A 21123-nucleotide genomic window follows, 5' to 3' on the forward strand; every position below is an offset into this window, starting at 1 on the left:
TTTCCTCTTTAAATCAGGAAGCTGTGTTGTGGTGACAGCTGCGCCATGATTTCTCCTCCACGACAACACCAGGAGGAAGAATTGAACCGTTAGAACAAACTACAAACGTCTGAGAAGCTCACAGAATCCTCCCGGGTTCGAGAAGCACCGCAGGTGGCCATGCTGTCGGACGCAGGTCGGTGTTAGCTCGCTGCTGCTACATGCTAAAGTGACAGGTTGTCGTTGTTTGGTTTCCAGAGCAGCTAATGTGAGCAGTTGTGGCTCCTTTGTTGTGTTTACATACCTGTTCACATCACGTTCAGCTCACCTGTACTGAGCTGAGTCCACCTGTCTGATAGAGTTTTAACAGAAACAACAGAGGCCTAATGTGAGCAGAACTGCTCAGTGCTAGCTGTAACTGTTGTTGCTGGTGTTGTTGTTGTTGTTCAGATTACTCCGGGAATCCGTCTGGAGCCCGGAGAGGCAAGAAGAGGAGCTCGGGGGAGTCACCGGGAGACGGACAGACCCTCCGCTCCTCTGGACGGCAGATCAACGTCCGGGTGAAGCGGACCAACAACCCTCCACCTGGACAGGTGAGCGGCACCGTTCTCAGGACCCTCTACTCTTTCTAGTCCACAGATTCTGGCAACAACATGAACAATGCACAGTTCTCAGTGGCATAAACCTGTAAACACATAACTTGTTAAATAGAGAGTAATATTTTGGGGGAATATACCCTCTAAAATCTAAGTATTTAGACATAAAGAAATATTTTGAGCAGATTGAGCCATTAAAACCACAACTTGTTTGTTACAGAGTACTGTTTGAGTGACTGGCATTTTGGGTGGAAAAAAAACCTTTTAAAAAATATGTATTTGGACAGAAAGTAGTAGAATGTGTGACTTTACCCTTTAAAAATATAACTGGTTCGATAGACAGTATAATTTGAGGCGAATAAACTTTAAAACCTGAAAGAAATTGGCTAGAAAGTGGTATTTTGCATGGACTAAACTATTAAGACTATAAGCAGTATTTTGAGTAAACCAACCCTTTAAAACTATACGTTATATTTTAGGTGGAATAAACCTTTAAAACCACAACTTATTATTTAGAGAATAATATTGTGTGTGGAGTAAGCCTTTAAAGCTGTAATCATCTCGACAGAAAGTAGCATTATGTGTGAAATAAACCTTTAAATCAATAACTTGTTAGCTGAAGAGTACTATTTGGGGGTAATAAACCTTTAAAACTGCAAAAAAAAAATTGGACAGAAAGTAGTATTTTGTGTGGACAAAACATTTAAAACCACAACTTGTTCATTAGTAAATTATATTTTGGGTGGAATAAACCTTTAAAACCATAATTTGTTCATTAGTAAATTCTATTTTGGGTGGAATAAACCTTTGAAACCATAATTTGTTCATTAGTAAATAATGTTTTGGGTGGAGTAAACCTTCAAAACTAGTATCTTGACAGGAAGTAGTATTTTGTGTGGAATAAACCTTTAAGCCCATAACTAGTTTATTAGAAAATACAAATTGGAGGGGGAAACATTTTAAAACTGTCAGTAGTATTTTGTGGTGTAAGAAACCTTTAAAACTGTAAGAAAATGGACAGAAAGTAGTATTTTTTTGGGTGGAATAAACCTTTACAACAATAAAAAATCAGACAATCAGTAGTATTTTAAGTAGAATAAACCTTTTTAAACCCCCGACATGTTTGTTAAAACAGACTGTTTGGGTGGAATAAACAAGAATGAGCAAAAACTTGGAAAGAAAGAAACAGTTTTTATTGTGGGTTTGCTGGGTCCCAACACAAACCCTGTCTGTCGATCCAGATGTAGCATTATTGACTTTTAAAGAGGTCTGTACACTACATTACACTCTCCTCTGGATTTCAGAGCAAAAGAAAAGCCACAGACACCGAGGAGGAAGATGACCAGTCAGAGAAGAAGTACAGAAAATGTGAGAAGGCTGGATGTTCGGCCATGTACCCCGTTTGTTTTGCAAGTGCATCTGAAAGGTGCAGTACTCTTCTCTAATATGACTGGATTTTAGATAGTTGTGAGTAGATTCTCGTTAACAGTTGTTTGTCGTTCTGCGTCCTCTCAGGTGTGCTAAAAATGGATACACGTCTCGCTGGTATCACCTGTCATGTGGAGAACATTTCTGCAACGAGTGCTTCGATCATTATTACAGAAGGTAAAAGAAACAGAGAGAAGAAACGAACGCAGAGCTTCAGTGTGATTTTTAGAATAGAATAGAATACATGACAGTACAGGTACATTAGAATTCTTTGTGGGTTTTCTTGGGTCAGCTTTATATAGAAGGAAAAATAAAATAATGAAAAAGGTAAGAGCAGCAGCAGCAATATAAAACAGAAATGCAATATACACTACCATTCAAAAGTTTGGGGTCACTTAGAAATGTCCTTATTTTTAAAGAAAAGCATTTTTTTCAATCAAGATAACAGGAAATGAATGAATACAGTCTAAACATAGTTAATGTGGTAAATGACTATTGTAGCTGGAAACAGCTGATTTTTAATGGAATATCTCCATAGAGGTACAGAGGAACATTTCCAGCAACCATCACTCCTGTGTTCTAATGCTACATTGTGTTAGCTAATGGTGTTGAAAGGCTCATTGATGATTAGAAAACCCTTGTGCAGTTATGTTAGCACATGGAGAAAAGTGTGAGTTTTCATGGAAAACATGAAATTGTCTGGGTGACCCCAAACTTTTGAACGGTGTACATTATAAAAAGAAAATCGGTACACAATACAAGAAAAGCACTCAGAGTGCAGTACTAGCCCAAGGCTGCTCAGTCTTTGTATGACTTCTGACGGCTAAGTCCTGATAAGTCCACAGAGATTGATTTGTAGTAGGATCACAATCGTGATCGTCAGCAGGCAGCTGATGTAGTGTTCACTTGTTGTCATAGTTACAGTGACGCCATGCCACTATCTCGCAATGATACAGAAATGTTTAACAAATCCGTGGATCCAGACTATAAGCCACATCACTGCCAAAATCTAATCACTTGGTCCTTGTGTCATTTCTGACCTTCACTGAAAATTTCATCCAAATCCGTTAGTCCATTTTTGAGTAATGTTGCACACAGACAGACAGACAGACAGACAGACAGACAGACAGACAGACAGACAGACAGACAGACAGACAGACAGACAGACAAATGTACGCCGCTCGTCACATAACTCCGTCGCATTCCTTGGTGGAGTAATAGAAAGAGCACTTTGTGTTAAAAAAGAGATAAAGAGAAAAAAATAGATACCCTGAGACGTAATTTGCACATATTTGTGGTGTACAGAGGTTATACTTCACATAAAGTTCTGCTTAGAAAAAGCAGAAAAGGAAACACTTTATGACATCTCAGTGATCTGAAAGCATCCTTGTTCTTTCTCTCGTCAGATATTAGCAGATTTACAGTAAGTTAATGTTATTTTTCCAGTCACAAAGATGGCTACGAGACGTTTGCTTCGTGGAAGAAGGTTTGGACGAGTAACGGGAAGAGTGAGCCCAGTCTGAAAGCTTTCATGGCTGATCAGCAGCTGCCGTTCTGGGTATGCGTGAGATGTTTCCTTGTTTGAATTTAATCATTTAATGTCGTACAAATGCAGTAACGTTCATCGCGATGCGTTCAGGTTCAGTGCACCAAACCGGACTGCAGGAAGTGGCGTCAGCTGACCAAAGAGATCCAGCTCACCGCTTCGCTGGCAGCGTCGTACCGCTGCGGGATGAAGTTCAGCAACATCAAGGTAAACAGGAAGTAAAGAAAGAATCCACTCATGAAGAGATTTTCTGTTTTTTTTGTGTGACAGAAATGTTGTGTTTTGAACAGAGCGAGGGACCCGACCAGTGCTCCCAGCCAGAGGATTTGGTAAGTTAGCAGCACTTTAAGTTCATTCTTGTGAAAAACAACAAATATTGAGCCAAAGTGATTTAGAATAAAGAAATAAGATTTAAGGAACAAGTTTAAGTCAAGCTAAAGACATCAGATAAGAACAAGAAGAATTAACTGATCAGGAAGACAAACTCCATCATCGTGTGTATATATGTATTTCTATTTTATGTTATATCAAGATTTTAGATGCACAAATCATTTAGCACCTATATTTTGTTACATGAGAGATTTTTTTTACTTTTTCTACTGATTTTGGAAGCTACCAACGACATAGCAGCTGATAAAAACTCAAATTCAGATTAAACTAAATAGAACTTAAATTCTTCCATTTTTACTACTTTTAGTTACTGTTTGTAGTCAAATCACCGTTATTCATTTTTTAAAAGTATTTTCCAATGAAGAAATAAAATTGAAATTACAAATGTCTTAACATGAAGACCATACAATATTATTTATTCTACAAATTTACCCAGCTTATTTAAATATTAGTATATTATATTATATTGTATGTTAATATTGTAATATACAATATTAATATATATACATTTGACTAAATAATTTGAATATTAAAATTAGAAAGATACGATATTATATTTATAAAAGTAATTTATCTGAATGAATTAAATACTAAGATTGTACAAGATAAGACAATTTATATAGTATATGCATTTATCTAACTATTTAAAATATTACAATGAAAACCTTACAGTGTAATTTTTTTGTACAAATGTCTTTTTCTTGTAATAATAAGACAGTACAATGTTTTTTATAATTACATCAATTGACCTGGAAATTTTAAATGTTAACTGGAAAAAAACAACAACACATCAACTGATCACTTTAGCTACTTTTGTTTTCTGTTATTCATGAAGACAAGTCCTATTTATTTATTTATTGATAAAAAAAAGAAAGAAATCAAACTAATGTTACAAATCTTTGTAACAAGTTTTATATATTATGCAAATTTGCTCAGCTTATTTAAATAGTGAGGTTAAAACACAACAATATTATTATGTCAGTTTACCTGAGTAATTTAAATATTAATATAATACAGGAAATGGTTGTGTAATTACATACGTGTGTTACGTATATTTGGGATTGTTCCATATGTTTGTATATTTTTCTTTTTTATTAAATTAAAATTTTAGATATGTAAGTAATTTTTCAATTTTTTTGGTAGTATTTTTTTTTTACATTATAGATTTTCCACATTTTTGCAAACTGATAACATATATTTTTTCATTATATATTTTCCAATTTTTTTACACTGCTAATATATCTTTTTGCATTATGCATATTCTACATTTTTGTACACTAGTAATTTATTTTTTTACGTGATAGATTTTCTCTATTTTTGTATGCAGTTTTTTTTGTTTTAGATTTTCTCCATTTTGTACACTGATAATTTATATTTTTTAACATTAAATGTTTCCTATTTTTTTCCACTGCTTATATATATATATATATATATATATATATATATATATATATATATATATATATATATATATATATATATATATATATATATATATACATATATATATATATATATATATATATATATATATATATCTCATCATAGATTTTCTACATTTTTGCACACTACATATTTTTCATACTGTATATTTTGCACTTGTACACATGACATATATTTTTTCTGTCTATATATCTATTTATCTTCAGTATTAGTTAGAATAGACAGGATACAAACCGTTCACTCTAATCAGTTATTCTCAACATGACTTGTGTTGCATCCAGCATGAAAGAAAAGACAGTAATTTCCACTTTTTTAACCTGACGTTGTTTCGTTCCCACAGAGAGTAGCCGAAGTGACCGACAGCTGGTGGCACTCGATGCTCATTTTGCCACCACTGTTCAAAGAAAGCCCAGCGAGTCCCTTCCTGGCCGCCTACTACCCCGACTGTGTGGGGATGAGTCCGTCTGGGTCTTCCATGTCTCAGACCGAGCTGAGGGCGGATCACTGCAGAGCCGTGCAGCCGCAAAGTCAGTCTGAGAGTGCAGGAGCCACGTAGAGATATAAATACAAGCCACACAGTGATACTAATTGTGTTTTTGTCCCTCAGTTCCAGGCCTGTGTCCGTACTTCCAGCCCTTCTATCAGCCCAACGAGTGTGGTAAAGCTCTGTGCGTGCGGCCGGATATGATGGAGCTGGACGAGCTTTACGAGTTCCCTGAGTTTTCCCGAGATCCCACCATGTATCTGGCTCTGCGTAACCTTATCCTGGCCTCCTGGCACAAAAACTGCAAGGTACTCCGACCACGGCGACTGATTAACCCTCTGAACTACAGTTTCCGGGCGTTTTTTCTTTGCTCATCTTTCCTCACATTGAGCTCATTTTTCACTGCAATATCAAGTCCTGCTCGTCTATGGAAACAGAACAAACATGACTAGAAGGAGAGAGAACTCAGACATGTCTTTGGTGCAGTTTGACGCAGTTATAATGTCATAAATCATGAAAAATAAAAAACAAGAACTGAATTTCTTTGTTTATTTGTTTTGCAAAAATTTGAAAAAGCTAGAATCAACATGTACAATATACTCCCAAATCTCTCAGATGTTACAATACTAGAAAAGAAACAGTGACTCTACATACTATAGATATTTAACTACTTACATTTTTGATTTGTTTGCCCACTCAGCTCCTCTCTTCTCCATATAAACACGTCCTGCAGTTGAGTCGAAAATGTGTACAATTTTTTGAACGTGACTGTTTGTCACAGCTGACTCAGGCATGGCTTCTCAGTTGTGCCAAGAAGTGCTTAATTTTTTGTTTTTCACAGAATCTGGTTAGCACAAGTAGTTAATTTTTGGCACATTTTTGAATGAAACCTGTAGAGTAAAGTGATTTTGATAAATATCACAATTTTAAGGTCAGATTTGGTCAAAATTCCTGACAGAACTGCACATCACAGATAAGTATAAACTTGGAAATCCAGTGACTCTTTCTGTTTTTACACTTTCTGGCTCTAATTTTGTCAATTTTTCAGAAATAGCATCAAACATGGCAGTGGTTTCAGGGTTCAAAAGGTTAATAACTAATAGCTGGTTGTGTTTGTCTTCTTTTCTCTTCCTGTAAAAATGAAAAATTGGACTCCAAAAACAGCACTCAATCCAAACAGTGACCGTTATTTCCTCTTTTTCTGCAGGAGGTGCTGACTTCCCAGAAATGCGCTCTGCACATCATAGTTCGGGGTTTGGTTCGTGTTCGCTGCGTGCAGGAGATGGACCGAGTGCTGCACTTCATGACCAGGAAGGGCCTCATCAATACGGGTGTCCTGGCAGTGAAACGACCGCTGCTGCCTGAACGCTATCGCTCAGTGAGTGTCCTCTACACCTCTACACCTTCATGGAAACATCATTACTCCGCCAAGCAATGACCGAGTTCTGTGATGATCGGCGTTGGCCTGTCTGTCTGTCTGTCTGTCTGTCTGTCTGTCTGTTTTTCTGTCTCTCTGTCTGTCTGTCTGTCTGTCTGTCTGTCTGTCTGTCTGTCTGTTTTTCTGTCTGTCTGTTTGCAACATTACTCAAAAACGGATTTGGATGAAATTCTCAGGGAAGGTCAGAAATGACACAAGGACCAAGTGATTAGATTCTGGCAGTGATGCAGCTTATAGTCTGGATCCATGGATCTGTTCAAGATTTCTGTATCATTGCCAGATAGCGGCACAGTGTCACTGTAACTATGACAACAAGTGAACACTACATCAGCTGCCTGCTGATGATCACATGATTGTGATCCTACTACAAATCCACTGCTGTGACTTATCAGCACTTATCCATCACAATGATACAAGGAACAATTAATTAAATTGTGGGGGTGTTTCTGAGTCCCATCAATTCCCGCTGCATGCTACATATTTAGGTCACGCGATCTGGTGTCCGTACATAACATACACGTGCATAACACACACCTGTGTTCAGTGTAAGGTCATTTTGTTTGTGAGTACATCTACATAGAATGGGCACATTCTATTTTGCCGTAAATTCTGCCACAAATTTTTTTCAAGATTTCAGCCATTGGAAATAATACGACTGAGCAGCCTTGGAGGAGTGCTGCGCTCTCTGAGTGCATTTCTAGTTTATTTATCATTTGTTTCGTTGTGAGAAGCCATGATGGCTCTGAGTTACTGATCAGAAGGATGAGGGTTTATCATTCCATCTCAAATCATCAGGCTTTTGGAGCAATACCTGCTCATCTGTCTCTGATTTGCCTGAGATATTTATAGTATTAAGTATAGATTTTTAAAAAGATAACTGTGAAACTTGGGGGTTGATATATCAAGTACTTTCTGAGATAACACTTTTTAAAAAAAAATTCCGGTCGACCCACTTTCAGCAAGTTTTTTTTGCACATTGAATTTTGAGGCTGTGTTTTGGTGACAAAATCTCAGAAACTATTAAAGATGAAAGCCTGAAATTTACATCTGTAATACTGGACAAGTAGATTGAATAATCTCTGATTATGGATGACTTGATATCACAACTTGGATATGTGAAAAATAAAAAAAAATCCATGATACTGTAAGACATTTCTGACAAAAAACTGTTATTCTTTAAAGGCTCATAGTTCCTATTGATTGTCTGGGTATCCAGCCATACAATGAATTGTGCTAGCACTGCTCTGTGTTTTGATGGATGTGACGTCCCCTGTTTGCTCCTCTCTGCATAAAGTTGAGGTCTAGGTTATGTTATGCTAATCAGGGACACCCAGATCAACTCACTGTTTCTGCAAACCACCCAAAACACTAAACAACTAAACTCAAGTGAAGACAGATTCAGCAGATGCACGGCTTTTTTCTCGCCTCCACATATTCAGAAACACATCCTGTTGAGCTGGTTTCATAATATAAGACAAAGTTTCCAAAGAAGCCCCTGAACGGTTTGCAGATCCACGACTGACAGCGTTCCTCCCATCTTGTGCAGCCGGTGTTTGTGTGGCTGTTAGAGGGTGTAGCCTGTGTGTTTTATGTGATATGCTCTTAACTTTGCATCAAGCATTCAGTGCTGGGAAGTGATGCAGCCCCTCTGTGGACACGTATCATCACAGTAATTAATCTCTTTATCATTTATGCAGAAGAACGTGATCATCATCGGTGCTGGAGCTTCAGGTCTGGCTGCTGCACGACAGCTGCACAACTTTGGCACTCAGGTAAACATCCAGATCTATTCATCTCTTGCTTGAATCATAGTTCATCTTTCTTTCTTCCTTTCTTCTTCCTTTCTTTCTTTCTTTCTTTCTTTCTTTTCCTGTACTTTCAAATTTCTTTCTTTCTTGTTTCTTTTCTTGTTCTGTCTGCCTTTCAAAATTTCTTTCATTTTATTTCTTTTTTATTTCTTTTTCTTTTTTCTTTTCTTGTTCTTTCTTTCTTTCTGCCTTTCTTTTCTTGTTTATATTCTTTCATTCTTATGCTTTCTTTCATTCTTATTTAATCCTCTCTGTTTCTTTCTTCTTTTTTCACACTTCTTTCTTTCTTTCTTTCTTTCTTTCTTTCTTTCTTTCTTTCTTTCACAGAGCTGTATTTTTACTCTCCATTCCTGTTGGTCTACAGGTGGTGGTGCTGGAGGCCAGGGAGAGGATCGGCGGTCGGGTTTGGGACGATACATCTCTGGGCGTCACTGTTGGTCGAGGAGCTCAAATCGTCAACGGCTGTGTGAACAACCCCATCTCCCTGATGTGTGAACAGGTGAGGATCAATCAGATGAAACACTGCACAGCTAAAATTCTACAAACCTTTCTTTTTTGCTCCTGTCTCATTTTTCCTCGCTCACTCATTTTTCACTGCAATGTAAAGTCCTGCACCTCTACGGAAACAGAACAACCATGACTAGAAGGACTCAAAAATGTCTTTTGTGCAGTTTGACACAGAATGACATAAATACAAAGCATACAGAACAAAAGTTGAATTTCATTTGTTATTTGTTTTACAAAAACTGAAGTTGATATGTACAACATTTTCCAAAAGCTTCCTGGTGTTAGCAACACTGGAAAAGAATGGTTTTACTGTTTATATTTTCTCCGTCTCCTCTCCGTTCTGTATGAACACTGCCTGCAGTTCAGCTGAAAAGTCCCTCAATTTTTGTCTTGTGACTGTTGGTCACAGCCGAGTCACAAATGCCTGCTTAGTTGTACCGAAGAACGCAGAATTTTCTGTTTTTTACAGAATGTTGTTACTGCAAAGGGTTTTTGGCAGATTTTTAAATGAGAGACTTCACCGTGAATGTAGAGTAAAGGATTTAAATGAAATGACACAATTTTAAGCTTCGATCTGCTCACATTTTGCTGACGGAAACATATCACAGACAGCTTGAAACTTGGAAATCCAGCAATTCTTTTCTTTCTCTTTTTACTGTTCTGGCTCTAAATAATAATGTTATTTTGGCGATTACTTAAAAAACAACAACATGTTTTTAAAACCCTTGTCGGGTTTTGGAGTTCCAAGAGTTAATAGCTAATAACTGGATCTGTTTGGCTACTTCCAATATTGTGTTTTGTCCTTCTTGGAAAATGAAATATTGGACTCCAAAAACAGCAGACAATCAAAACATTTACTTTTTTCCCTGTTTTTCTAAAGAAGACAAATAGAGTGAAGTCCTCTCGATAAAATATCACAATTTTTTGCCTTAATTTAGCTTTTTTTTCTATGGAGATGTACAATACACTCAAATAGTTCTAACATGACTTTCAAATCCACCAGCTGGCTTTGGAGGTTAAACATGATCATAAAAATGTGCTTTTATTAATCTGCAGAATAATGAATGAATGAAATCTGTGTTTGTTCTGCTGCAGATGGGCATGAAGATGCACAAGCTGGGGGAGCGATGCGACCTGTTCCAGGAGGGAGGACAGGCGACCGACCCGGCCATCGACAAGCGCATGGACTTCCACTTCAACGCCATCCTGGACGTGGTGTCAGAGTGGAGGAAGGACAAGTCGCAGAACCAGGACACACCACTGGGAGGTGCTGGACTGTTACCACAATATCAGTGTTTTAATCTACAGTATGAGGATCACTGGGGGCTCAGGAAAACCAGGAAAACTCACTATCAGAGGAACATAAAACTACTGTAGATAAAACAGACTGGAATCCGACAATATTGTTTTATTGTGTAAATTTACCTGAGGAGTTTAAATATTAATATTGTACAGGAGATGGTTGTGTAATTATTTACGGGAGTTATATATATGTAGGAAATTGTTCCATATGTTTGTATTTTTTTCTTTTATTCACATTTTACATATGCAAGTCATTTTTTGCACATTATTTTGCTTTATTTATTTTCTATTATAGATTTTTTCCTTAGTTTTTTACATTTTTGCACAGTGGTAGTAATTATTTTTTTTTTACATTATATATTTTCTCCTTTTTTGCACACTGGTAATTATGAGACTGTTCCATATGTTTGTATATTTTTTTTCTTTTTTTTCTTTTATTCAAATTTATATGTGCAGGTCATTTGCTTTATGTATTTTTCATTATAGATTTTTTAGAAACCATTTATCATGCATTTGCTTGTATCTCCACAGAAAAGGTCCAGGAAGTGAAGAAGAACTTCCTCCAGGAGTCTGGGATCCAGTTCAGTGAGTTGGAGGAGAAAGTTCTTCAGTTTCATCTCAGCAACCTGGAATACGCCTGTGGAAGCACATTGGACCAGGTCTGGAAAACTCTAATCACACTTTGAGGTTTGGTCTTTTGGTCATCCTGGTGTTTTTGTTTTTACAATGAAGGTTCAGTTGGTGCCTCCTGTTATGGATTGATATGAATAGTTCCAGGTCACAGTTCACCTGCTCATCAGGTAGATCAGCTGCTCCTGGAGTGGAGCTCAGCTGTGGGCTGCAGGTGATCAGTCTGGCTGGGAGACAATAGAAAGAGAGGTTTTTGGCTCAGAAGGTTCAGCACCATCAGCTGACTTTCTCTGGGAATACAAAGTTTCTGAATGTGAGAAGAAACTTATTCTTTGATTTTCTTTTTTCAAACAACCTCTAAAAAAATGAGTGACTCCCTCATTAGTTGTGTTTTGGGTGATGAGTTTTAATCATCCATCCATCCATCATGTATACACCTTAATCCTCATTAGGATGTAGCCCTGCCACCCAGGGGGGCTGGAGTCTATCAGAGCTGACTTAAGGTGAAGGCAGAGCTACATATAGAGACAATCACACCTGTAGACAAGTTAGAATCACCAATTAACCCTCGTGTCGTCCTGCAGGTCAAAAATGACCCGGTTTCAAGTTGAAAATGCAAAAAAAAAAAAAAAATTTTCACAGTGAAACTTCTGATGTCCACATTTTCAACATTTTGGGAAATCTTTGAGCATTTTTTGGTGGAAAAAAAAGAAATGTTAAAAATGTTGGATTTTGGTTGATTTTTTGTGAATGTTCTTAAGAAAATATTAGAAGTTTTACTGATATACTCATTTTTTGAAAATATTTATAAGAATTTTCTTGCCAAATTTGGGGGATTTTTAAAAAAAAATAAAACTTTTAAGGGAAACTTTTAAGGAATTATTGGAATTTTCTTCCTGAAGGTTTTGCAAATTTTCTGAAATTTGGGGAATTTTTTCGCAGAATTTTTGGATTTTTTTCAGACAAAGAAACAATATTTTTTGGTGCCTGTAAATGAGGACAACAGGAGTGTTAACCTCAGCACGTTTTTAGACTGTGGGAGGAAGCCCAAGAACCCGGAGAAAACCCAAACATGCAAATGGAGAACATGCAGACTCCATGCAGGAAAATTCCAGGAAGACAGGGATGTGAACCAGGGATGTTCTAGCTGCAAGACGACGATGCTACCCACAAAGCCACTAGTTGTTCAGTCCTTTTATATATATTTATGTGTCTGTGTGTGGGTATATTTCTATATACATATTTATATATATATATATATTTATATAGTTGGTTACATGTATATGTTGGAATTGTTTCTATTTACAAAATTTTTGTTTGTTTGTTTTTGTATTTATCAGTCCAATGGTGAGCTTGTTGCATCAGAATTTCAGTCATAACGTGCACCAACTAATGCATGTTCTGGTTGACAATAAAGTGGCTATTCTATTCTATTGTATTCTATTCTTTTGATAGATTCAGTTAGCAGTAGTTGGGATAAATGTCACTATCAACTTTTAGAAAACGAAGACTCATTTTTATTTTTAACCCCATTTTGAGAGTGCTGTTGTTGTTAGTTTTCCCACTTTGGAATCTGTTTAAAACTCCACTTGGGAAACACTCAGTTCTCGTAAAAAGGAGAGATTTGTTGCTAATTGCTCACCAGTTTGGCATTTCAGTGACAGCAGGAAGCAAAAAAGTAAAACATGCTGTCGTAAATGGTTTGTTGGAGAAACAAACTCTAGTTTGTGTTCTGGGGGGGAGGAAATGTAACGACTGGGGATTATCCTGTTTTTACAGGTGATTTTCTGTAGGAAAAAAAGAAGGTTTAGCTTAATGCACAAATAATGGAGTTCACTTTGGAATCTTTTTATTGAAAACTCCACTTGGGAAGCACTCGTTTCTTGTAAAAACACAGATTTGTTGCTAATTGCTCGCAAGTTTGGCATTTCAGTGGCAGCAGGAAGAACTAAAGACGCGGTAAATAAGTTGTTAACGGTTTGTTGGAGAAACGGTCCTGAGGCTGAAGTTGAGGGTGTTTGTGAAGAAGTTATTTAGTTTTTGTTGTGTCCTGGGGGGAGGAAACGTAACTCTACGAATATGAGCTCAGGAAAACATTCACCGGTTATGATGATGACAGTGTTTGAGTGAAATATGAAGTTATTGTCGTGAAAAATCCCAATTTTAAGGGAACTCTGGTGTCATGTGCAAGTTTGGTGTAAGTTTTCATGAGTTTTGGTATATTTAAATTAGTCGTACTGGAGTTATTCTCAGGTGGTTTTGTTTGTCTGTCTGCAGGTATCAGCCAGATCCTGGGACCACAATGAGTTTTTCGCCCAGTTCTCAGGAGATCACACTTTACTCACTAAGGGCTACGCTGTTCTACTCCACAAGCTGGCTGAAGGCCTCGACATCCGCACAAAATCTCCGGTTTGTGTTCCATTATTTATCTCATTCAAACTGCTGATCCTACAAACTGCAGGTTTTGCCATTTCGCATTTTATTGGTTAGTAACTGGATTGTTTCAGTTGCTTTTTTAATGTGGTCTTAAGTCATTTCTTATGATTTTTTCATGCTTTGATTGATGATTTTGTCATTCTACTTGAAATTACTCTTGTTTAATATGTTTTTACATTATGTCTGCTCCCTGTCTCCCCAGTCAGAAACATCGATTCATTCCTGCATTTCAAATCCCAGCTCAAAACACGTCTGTTTAAAACTGCCTGTTCCATCTGACACCAATGGTTATGGCTTTTGTATCATTTTTAATGGTTTTTAATGTGTATTTTGTGTATATATGTATATGTTTGTACAGTGTCCTTGAGTGCCAAGAAAGACGCCTTCAAATAAAATTAATTATTATTATCATTATTATTATTATTATTATTATTATTATTAATAATAATAATAATAATAATAATAATAATAATAATAATAATAAACTTAGTTTTTCTTGCGTCTGTCAAAACTGGAGGTGCTATACAAACATTAAAATACACAAAATATCAGATAAAACATTATGAAAAGGCCACAAAAGTCCAACCTTTAAAAGAGCAATAACAGACCATTACAGATAAAAATTTTACACACATGCAGGTTTTTTCAAGGCTTTTTGCTCTTTACTTCCTTTGTGAAGCACTTTGTAGCTTTGTTTTGAAGAATCCTACACCAATAATGACATAATAAAGGTCCAGTGTGTGGGATTTAGGGGGATCTTGTAATAAAAATGGATTATAGTGTTCATAATTATGTTTCATTAGTGTATAATTACCTGTAACTATGAATCAATGTGTTTACATTTTCTCAGAATGAGCTCCTTATATCTGTCTGCCATGTTTCTACGGTAGCCCTGAAGGGACAAAACAAACACTGAGTTTAGAGAGCAGTTTTTGTGATTTTTGTGTTTTTGTCCCACCACTGCTGATTCTTCTGCACGCTGGAAAAGCATCACTGCTTCATGTCACTGAATTCTCCACGCTAGTCCTTTAATATCGCATTTATTAAGTTAAATACTCAGATAAATAAACAGAATGAAGTGTAGTTCTTGTTTTTTCTTTATTCCAGGTTCAGGCCATCGACTACTCAGGTGACATTGTCAAAGTTACTTCTTCTAACGGGTCCCAGTGGACGGCACAGAAGGTAAAAACTGCTCGTTAAATGCACTTTTCTCTATAACACTGTCTGATGTCTGTCACGTAGCTCATATAAGACTTTATCCTAAAATATGTATCATTCCAGAGAACATGAAATCTGTTAATTGTTTACAATAATTTGTATGTTTTAGTATTTTTAACATCTTTTCCTCTCTCAGGTCCTCGTGACAGTCCCACTGACGTTGCTGCAGAAGAACATGATCCAGTTCAACCCTCCGCTTCCTGAAAGGAAACTGAAAGCGATCCACAGTCTGGGAGTCGGGATCATAGAAAAGGTAGGAAAAGTTTCACCACCCCAGCATGTCATATCATATTATATACTGCTGTAGGTAACGTATAAACATCTGCATTTATTCTGAACATTTTATTTTAGAACCAAAATAATCACACTTGGACAGACTTTATCAGGGCTCCAGACTGCGACCAAAATGGTTTCATATCCGACCTTTTTTTTGAGAGTGTGCGAGTTGAAATTTAACGTGGTCAAATAGTACGAGTTACTGATGATCATTAGCTGATTTGGTGGCATTCCGTCGGCACAGGTAGCTACTGCACAATTTATTGTGGCTGAAAATACTACTATTTCTTCCTCATCGGCTCTCCCCCACCTTACTGTGATCCAGCGACGGAACAGTTTGCAGCCGGTTATTTTAAGTAACAGTGAAGAGAGGAAGAGGCTGGAGGAGGGAGAGATCCGACACACATGGTGATAATTGTTCATTCAGGTGCAGGATGGGAGATCTCATCGGAGTCAGTTAACCCTCCTGTTGTCCTCAGTTACAGGCACCACAAAATATTCTTTCCTTGTCTGAAAAAAATCCAAAAATTCTGCAAAAAAATTCCCCAAATTTCTGAAAATTTGCAAAACCTTCAGGAAGAAAATTCCAATAATTCCTTAAAAGTTTCCCTTCAAAGTTTTATTTTTAAAAAAAGATGTCTAAGATGTCTTTATTAATCCCACAGTAAAGGGTACAGTGTAAAAATGCATCTGTAGCTTAATAAACAAGTAATACACACAAACACTGTTGATATTGTACAGATTCTTTCATATGTGGAAATTGTTTGGAGAAAATAATTGTTTTTTCCACATGTCTGTGTGGTGACAACAATGATATTGCACGGATTCTTCCATGAACAGAGAATACAGATTTAGGAAACACTGATTTTGCACAGATTCTTGCATATTGATGTGATCAGATTGAGTGTTTAAATGTGCAAAATATAGTGAAAAATGTATCCAGATAGTAAAATCTGGTGTTAAACTGTCCTGCAGATCGCTCTTCAGTTCCCATACAGATTCTGGAGTAACAAAATCCAAGGAGCAGATTACTTTGGTCACATCCCACCAGGTCCTGAGAAGAGAGGCATGTTCAGTGTCTTCTACGACCTTGATCCACAGGTTTGTTTGCTTTTCTCATTTTCATCCACTTGGACAGATAAAAACAGACTGACTTATTATCAGTTTGAGCTGCTGGTGTTTGACTTCAAACCCAGCTACAAGAATAAAACATTTATATGAGGTTAAACACAGCAGACATTTTAATGCTGACAGCAGTGTACCATGAAGACAGACAACCCAGAGATGTTAAAAAATGAAGGAATGCAATAAATTAAAACACATAGAGAAGGAAAAATGAGTGTGTTTGTGTGTTTTTAGGGGAAGCAGGCTGTGCTGATGTCTGTGATCACCGGTGATGCTGTTCCTGCTGTTAGAGACCTGGAGGACAAGGAGGTGGTGGACGAGTGCATGAAGGTCCTGAGAGAACTTTTCAAAGAGCAGGTAAAGCTGCTTCTTCCACTTTTATACTGAATAATGAGTGAATAGTGAACAGAAAGACTAACAGGTAAAGTGATCATTAACACTCTGAACCCCAAAACCATCAAAGGTGGGTTTGAAAAGCAGTTTATTTTTTTTTAAAAAATGATAAAAACACAAAATTTATTGAGCCAGAAACTGTAAAAACTGAAAGAATTGTCAGATTATCAAACTTTCTGACAGTCTTTAAACTACTCATTTGTGATGTCCTGTTTTGTTTTGGAAAATTATCCAAATCTAGCCGTTGAAAATTGCGATATTTTACCAAATTACTCATGTTTCCTTTTTAAAAATGTGCTGTTTGCACCAGATTCTGTAAAACACAAAGATTTTGTGATCCTTGAAACAACCGAAAAGCCATAAAAGATTCAGCTGGGACCAACAGTCATGTGACAAAAAATCAGCAACCTATAAAAAACTTTTAAGTATTAAAATATCTATAGTGTGTAGAGCCACCATCTTTTTTTCTAGTATTGTTAACACCTGTGGACACTTGGAAAACTGTTATCAACTCCAGATTTTCTTCAGTTTCTTCTAAAATGAAAAATATGTGAACTTCTACTTTTGATTTATTTGTGAAATTCAAGAGATTCCTGAGTTCTCTCTACCTCTAGTCATGGTTGTTCTGTTTCCATAGAGGTGCAGGACTTTATATTGCAGTGACAAATGAGCCACAGTGAGTAAAAAAAATAAACCAAAAAGTAACACAATAAGCACCTATAAACTGCTCAGAGTCAGAGGATTACAGTAATCATTTTGTGGCCTTGCAACCAGTAGCAACTGAAGAGCACAAGTGTGCACCAAACTACACTCAGAACGTTCCTCTAACCATAAGAAGGTTCTGTAGTGCAGGAACTGAAAACGGTTCTTACTGGGGAAAAGGAAATAAACCAAAAAATAAACATGACACTGAATACGCCTGTATATTTACTTGTTTTTTGTTGTGTCCTCTTCAACAGGAGGTCCCAGAGCCGGTGCATTTCTTGGTCACACGTTGGAGTAAAGACATGTGGTCCCAGATGTCCTACAGCTTCGTGAAGACGGGAGGCAGCGGTGAGGCCTACGACATCCTGGCCGAGGACGTGCAGGGAAAAGTGTTCTTCGCTGGAGAGGTAGCGCTGAATTTCTCTTCTTTTACCAGATATGTCCACAAATATCTGTCTGCCTAAAGTGATATTGTGAGATTTAATTAGTTTATGTGCATTTGATGACATTATTCCTGACCATTTGATATCTCTGGGTTTTTCCACTGCGCTTTTTACATCAGTCAAATGTTTGTACTACTGGTGAAACTTGATTTCCTACAGGTGGCGCTATTTTCCTTGTTTAGCAACTGTTGTTACTGTTAAAAGATAATTCTGGTTTATTTCAACCTTAATCTGGTTGTTGTGTTATTCTATGGCTCTGTGGGTCATTCATTGACATCATAGTGTTTTAATTCTCAATTATCATCATTTTTGCGTGGTAATTTTCTTTCTGCTGCTAATAAACCTCTATGCCCTAAAGTCCTCTGTGCTCAAAACATCTTGGCTGTATACCAAGACAACTTTCTGAAAATGATTTTGCAGATTAATTTAAAGCAAAAAATATAGACCCAAGTGTATAAAGTTGGACTTATTTCTGATCTTACATGTTGTTACTTAAAGAATCTGAATTGATCTGAGCAGCTGGTCACTGCTTTGACTTTTGAACAGGTATTTTTGCATTATCAGAAGAGTAGATTTAATTTAATTTAATGAGATTTAATTTAATTCAATTCAGTTTATTTTAATTTGACTTGATTTTATTTTATCTTGTTTGCTTTATTTTATTTTATTATATTTTATTAACGATGGCTCAGTTAAATGAAGTCTCCCAATGAGCCTAGAATCAGTCTCATCCAGTTCTTTTCACCAGATAAAATCATCTGCAGTGCAGCTAGCTCCTTCTCATGTTGCAGACTTTTAACCTGATTTCCAAAGTGGCTGTTAAACCTGTTTTGTTTTTTAATGAGTTTGTTGTTGTTGATTTGACTTCCAGGCGACCAACCGACACTTTCCTCAGACTGTGACCGGAGCCTACCTCAGCGGGGTCAGAGAGGCCAGCAAGATGGCAGCTATATGAGCTTTTCAGTCCCCATCGGAGCTTCTCAAACGCACCAGCACAGACTCACACCGAGCGACTCACCGTTTACCCACTCAGACTGAGCGACACGAAGGCCGGAGACCATGTTTTTTTTGCCGTACTGTGACGCGTCCGATCAGCAGGACGCCGAGAGGCGGAAGTGCTTTTTATTTATATCAAAATCCGTCAGGTTAAAAACATAAATACTGAGAAGCGACCATGTGCAGCTCTGTGCTGGAAAACAGGATGAAATTCAGAGTTTCATGATATTTCTACTGCTGTGAACACGTTTCATTTTTAAATAATCAGGCTGCGTGAAACCTTGGTGAGAGCACCATCGTCTAATCGTGAATTTAACTCTGAGAACTGAGAGGTTGTATCATAAAATACGTCCTCTGACAGTCAAAACCAAATGTTACAGCCAACGGTTATGGATTTGAATTGTCCTGTTTGTGATTAATGTGTCGCCACATGAATTGAGGAAAGGTTAGATGTGTAGTACTTCTGTGATAGCACTTTTGATTTAAAACCGTGAGAAGAGAAATGAATAAATGATGTGTAGTTTAAATTCCCTGCAGGGCTCAGATCGATCAGCAGTTTGTCCCCTTATTTTCTCAGGGAAGCGATCTGGACAAAACCAACAAGCTGACAAAAAAAAAACAAAGAAATTATTGAGACTGGACAATTTTGGACAACCGAAGAAGAAAAAATGAATAATTGACTTGTATGAATTCCTGAACAGTTTAGTTCCTGAAGTTTGGGGGAGCCGGGAAACAGCACAACAACGTCCTCCCTTTGATTAACGTCGACTAATTATGCTTCATGTGTAGATTCATATCTGTGTCTGGATCAGTGCATCTAGACGATCATGTCCTGTTTGTCTGACTTCACACTGCTCCATATTTATCTCATATGTGTCCAATAAACTGAGCTGTCAACTGCCAGAATGATCCGTTTGCCTCATGGATGAATACTTAGCTGCTTTTTTCTCATTAAAATCAGCATTATAATATTAATCAATGAAGACACTTTAATACAAACATGTAAAGTAAATGGGATCGCACTTACTATTTTAGCTAAATGTTGAAAATTAGCTTGTTTCAGTATGTTGACATGTAAATACAGTGTTTACGGGTTTTGTTAGTCTTCTGTACACTGTAAAAATGTTTGTAAATTTTACAGTAAACTGTCAAACCATGACGGTAAAAATCTGTAAACTCTAAAACAGTTTCATACAGCTTATATATCACTGAATCACTGTAAATAAGGTAATCAGGAGAAAACTCTTGCTCAGTCATTCATTCAATACTGTCATTTTTACATTTATTTCTTGATAAGAATACAGTTTTTCCACAGTTAAATCTACATACTGTTGTGCTGATAATGAAAACATGCCGTAATATTTATAACAAGGAACATTATGCATTTATTTCATGTAAAAAGTAGAGTTTGTCCCGGTGAGATTCATGTACTTTTGTGTTAATGACAGACATATGGTTTAATAATTATCACAGCTATAACCAAAATTTTTGCGTATATGTCATGCTGCAGATACGCATATTTAATGTTAAATACACCAACTGTTGTGCTGATAATGGAAAAAAATGATGTAATATTCAGAATAGGTCACACAAGCTTTATAGGTATTTTCATGTAAATTTTCACGTAAGACAAACATTTTTTTAAAGGTTAAAACTTTTTTCTTTTACAGTAAGCACATTTTTTAGCTGTAAAATCAACACAGTCATTACATTTCTTTACCGTAAATGAAGAAAATGTTTTACTGTAATTTTACAGTAGTGTTCTGGTAACCACAGCTGTCGGATAATAAATGTGAATGTCTTTGGGTTTTTAAAGTTTAGTTGAACCAAATAATGAAGCTGAACAAGGCATCTGGGAAACAGATTTTTTTTACAAATGTATTTTAGAGAGTAAACAATTGATTATTTAAGAATAGAATAAGTTGGAAAGGATATCTGACTTTTGATTCTGTAGCAATTTAAAAAATATATGGTTGCCAT

At 36.7% G+C, this 21123-nt stretch overlaps 1 protein-coding gene across 1 annotated transcript; it reads left to right on the forward strand.

Annotated features, from left to right (window-relative positions):
- Window positions 1–32: 32 nt before the first annotated feature.
- LOC111563932 (lysine-specific histone demethylase 2) lies at window positions 33–20049 on the forward strand. The gene is made up of 21 exons (XM_055017601.1): window positions 33–175; window positions 430–572; window positions 1880–2001; window positions 2091–2180; window positions 3450–3561; window positions 3643–3756; window positions 3840–3878; window positions 5723–5909; window positions 5990–6174; window positions 7074–7244; window positions 9002–9076; window positions 9477–9611; window positions 10715–10886; window positions 11453–11580; window positions 13829–13960; window positions 15095–15169; window positions 15342–15458; window positions 16457–16582; window positions 16841–16963; window positions 17959–18111; window positions 19019–20049. The coding sequence occupies exons 1-21, from the start codon at window positions 160–162 to the stop codon at window positions 19100–19102; spliced, it is 2499 nt and encodes an 832-aa protein (XP_054873576.1). The 5' UTR covers window positions 33–159; the 3' UTR covers window positions 19103–20049.
- Window positions 20050–21123: the final 1074 nt, after the last annotated feature.

This window comes from Amphiprion ocellaris, chromosome 15 (assembly GCF_022539595.1).
Source record: "Amphiprion ocellaris isolate individual 3 ecotype Okinawa chromosome 15, ASM2253959v1, whole genome shotgun sequence".
Taxonomy (NCBI): Eukaryota; Metazoa; Chordata; class Actinopteri; family Pomacentridae; genus Amphiprion; species Amphiprion ocellaris.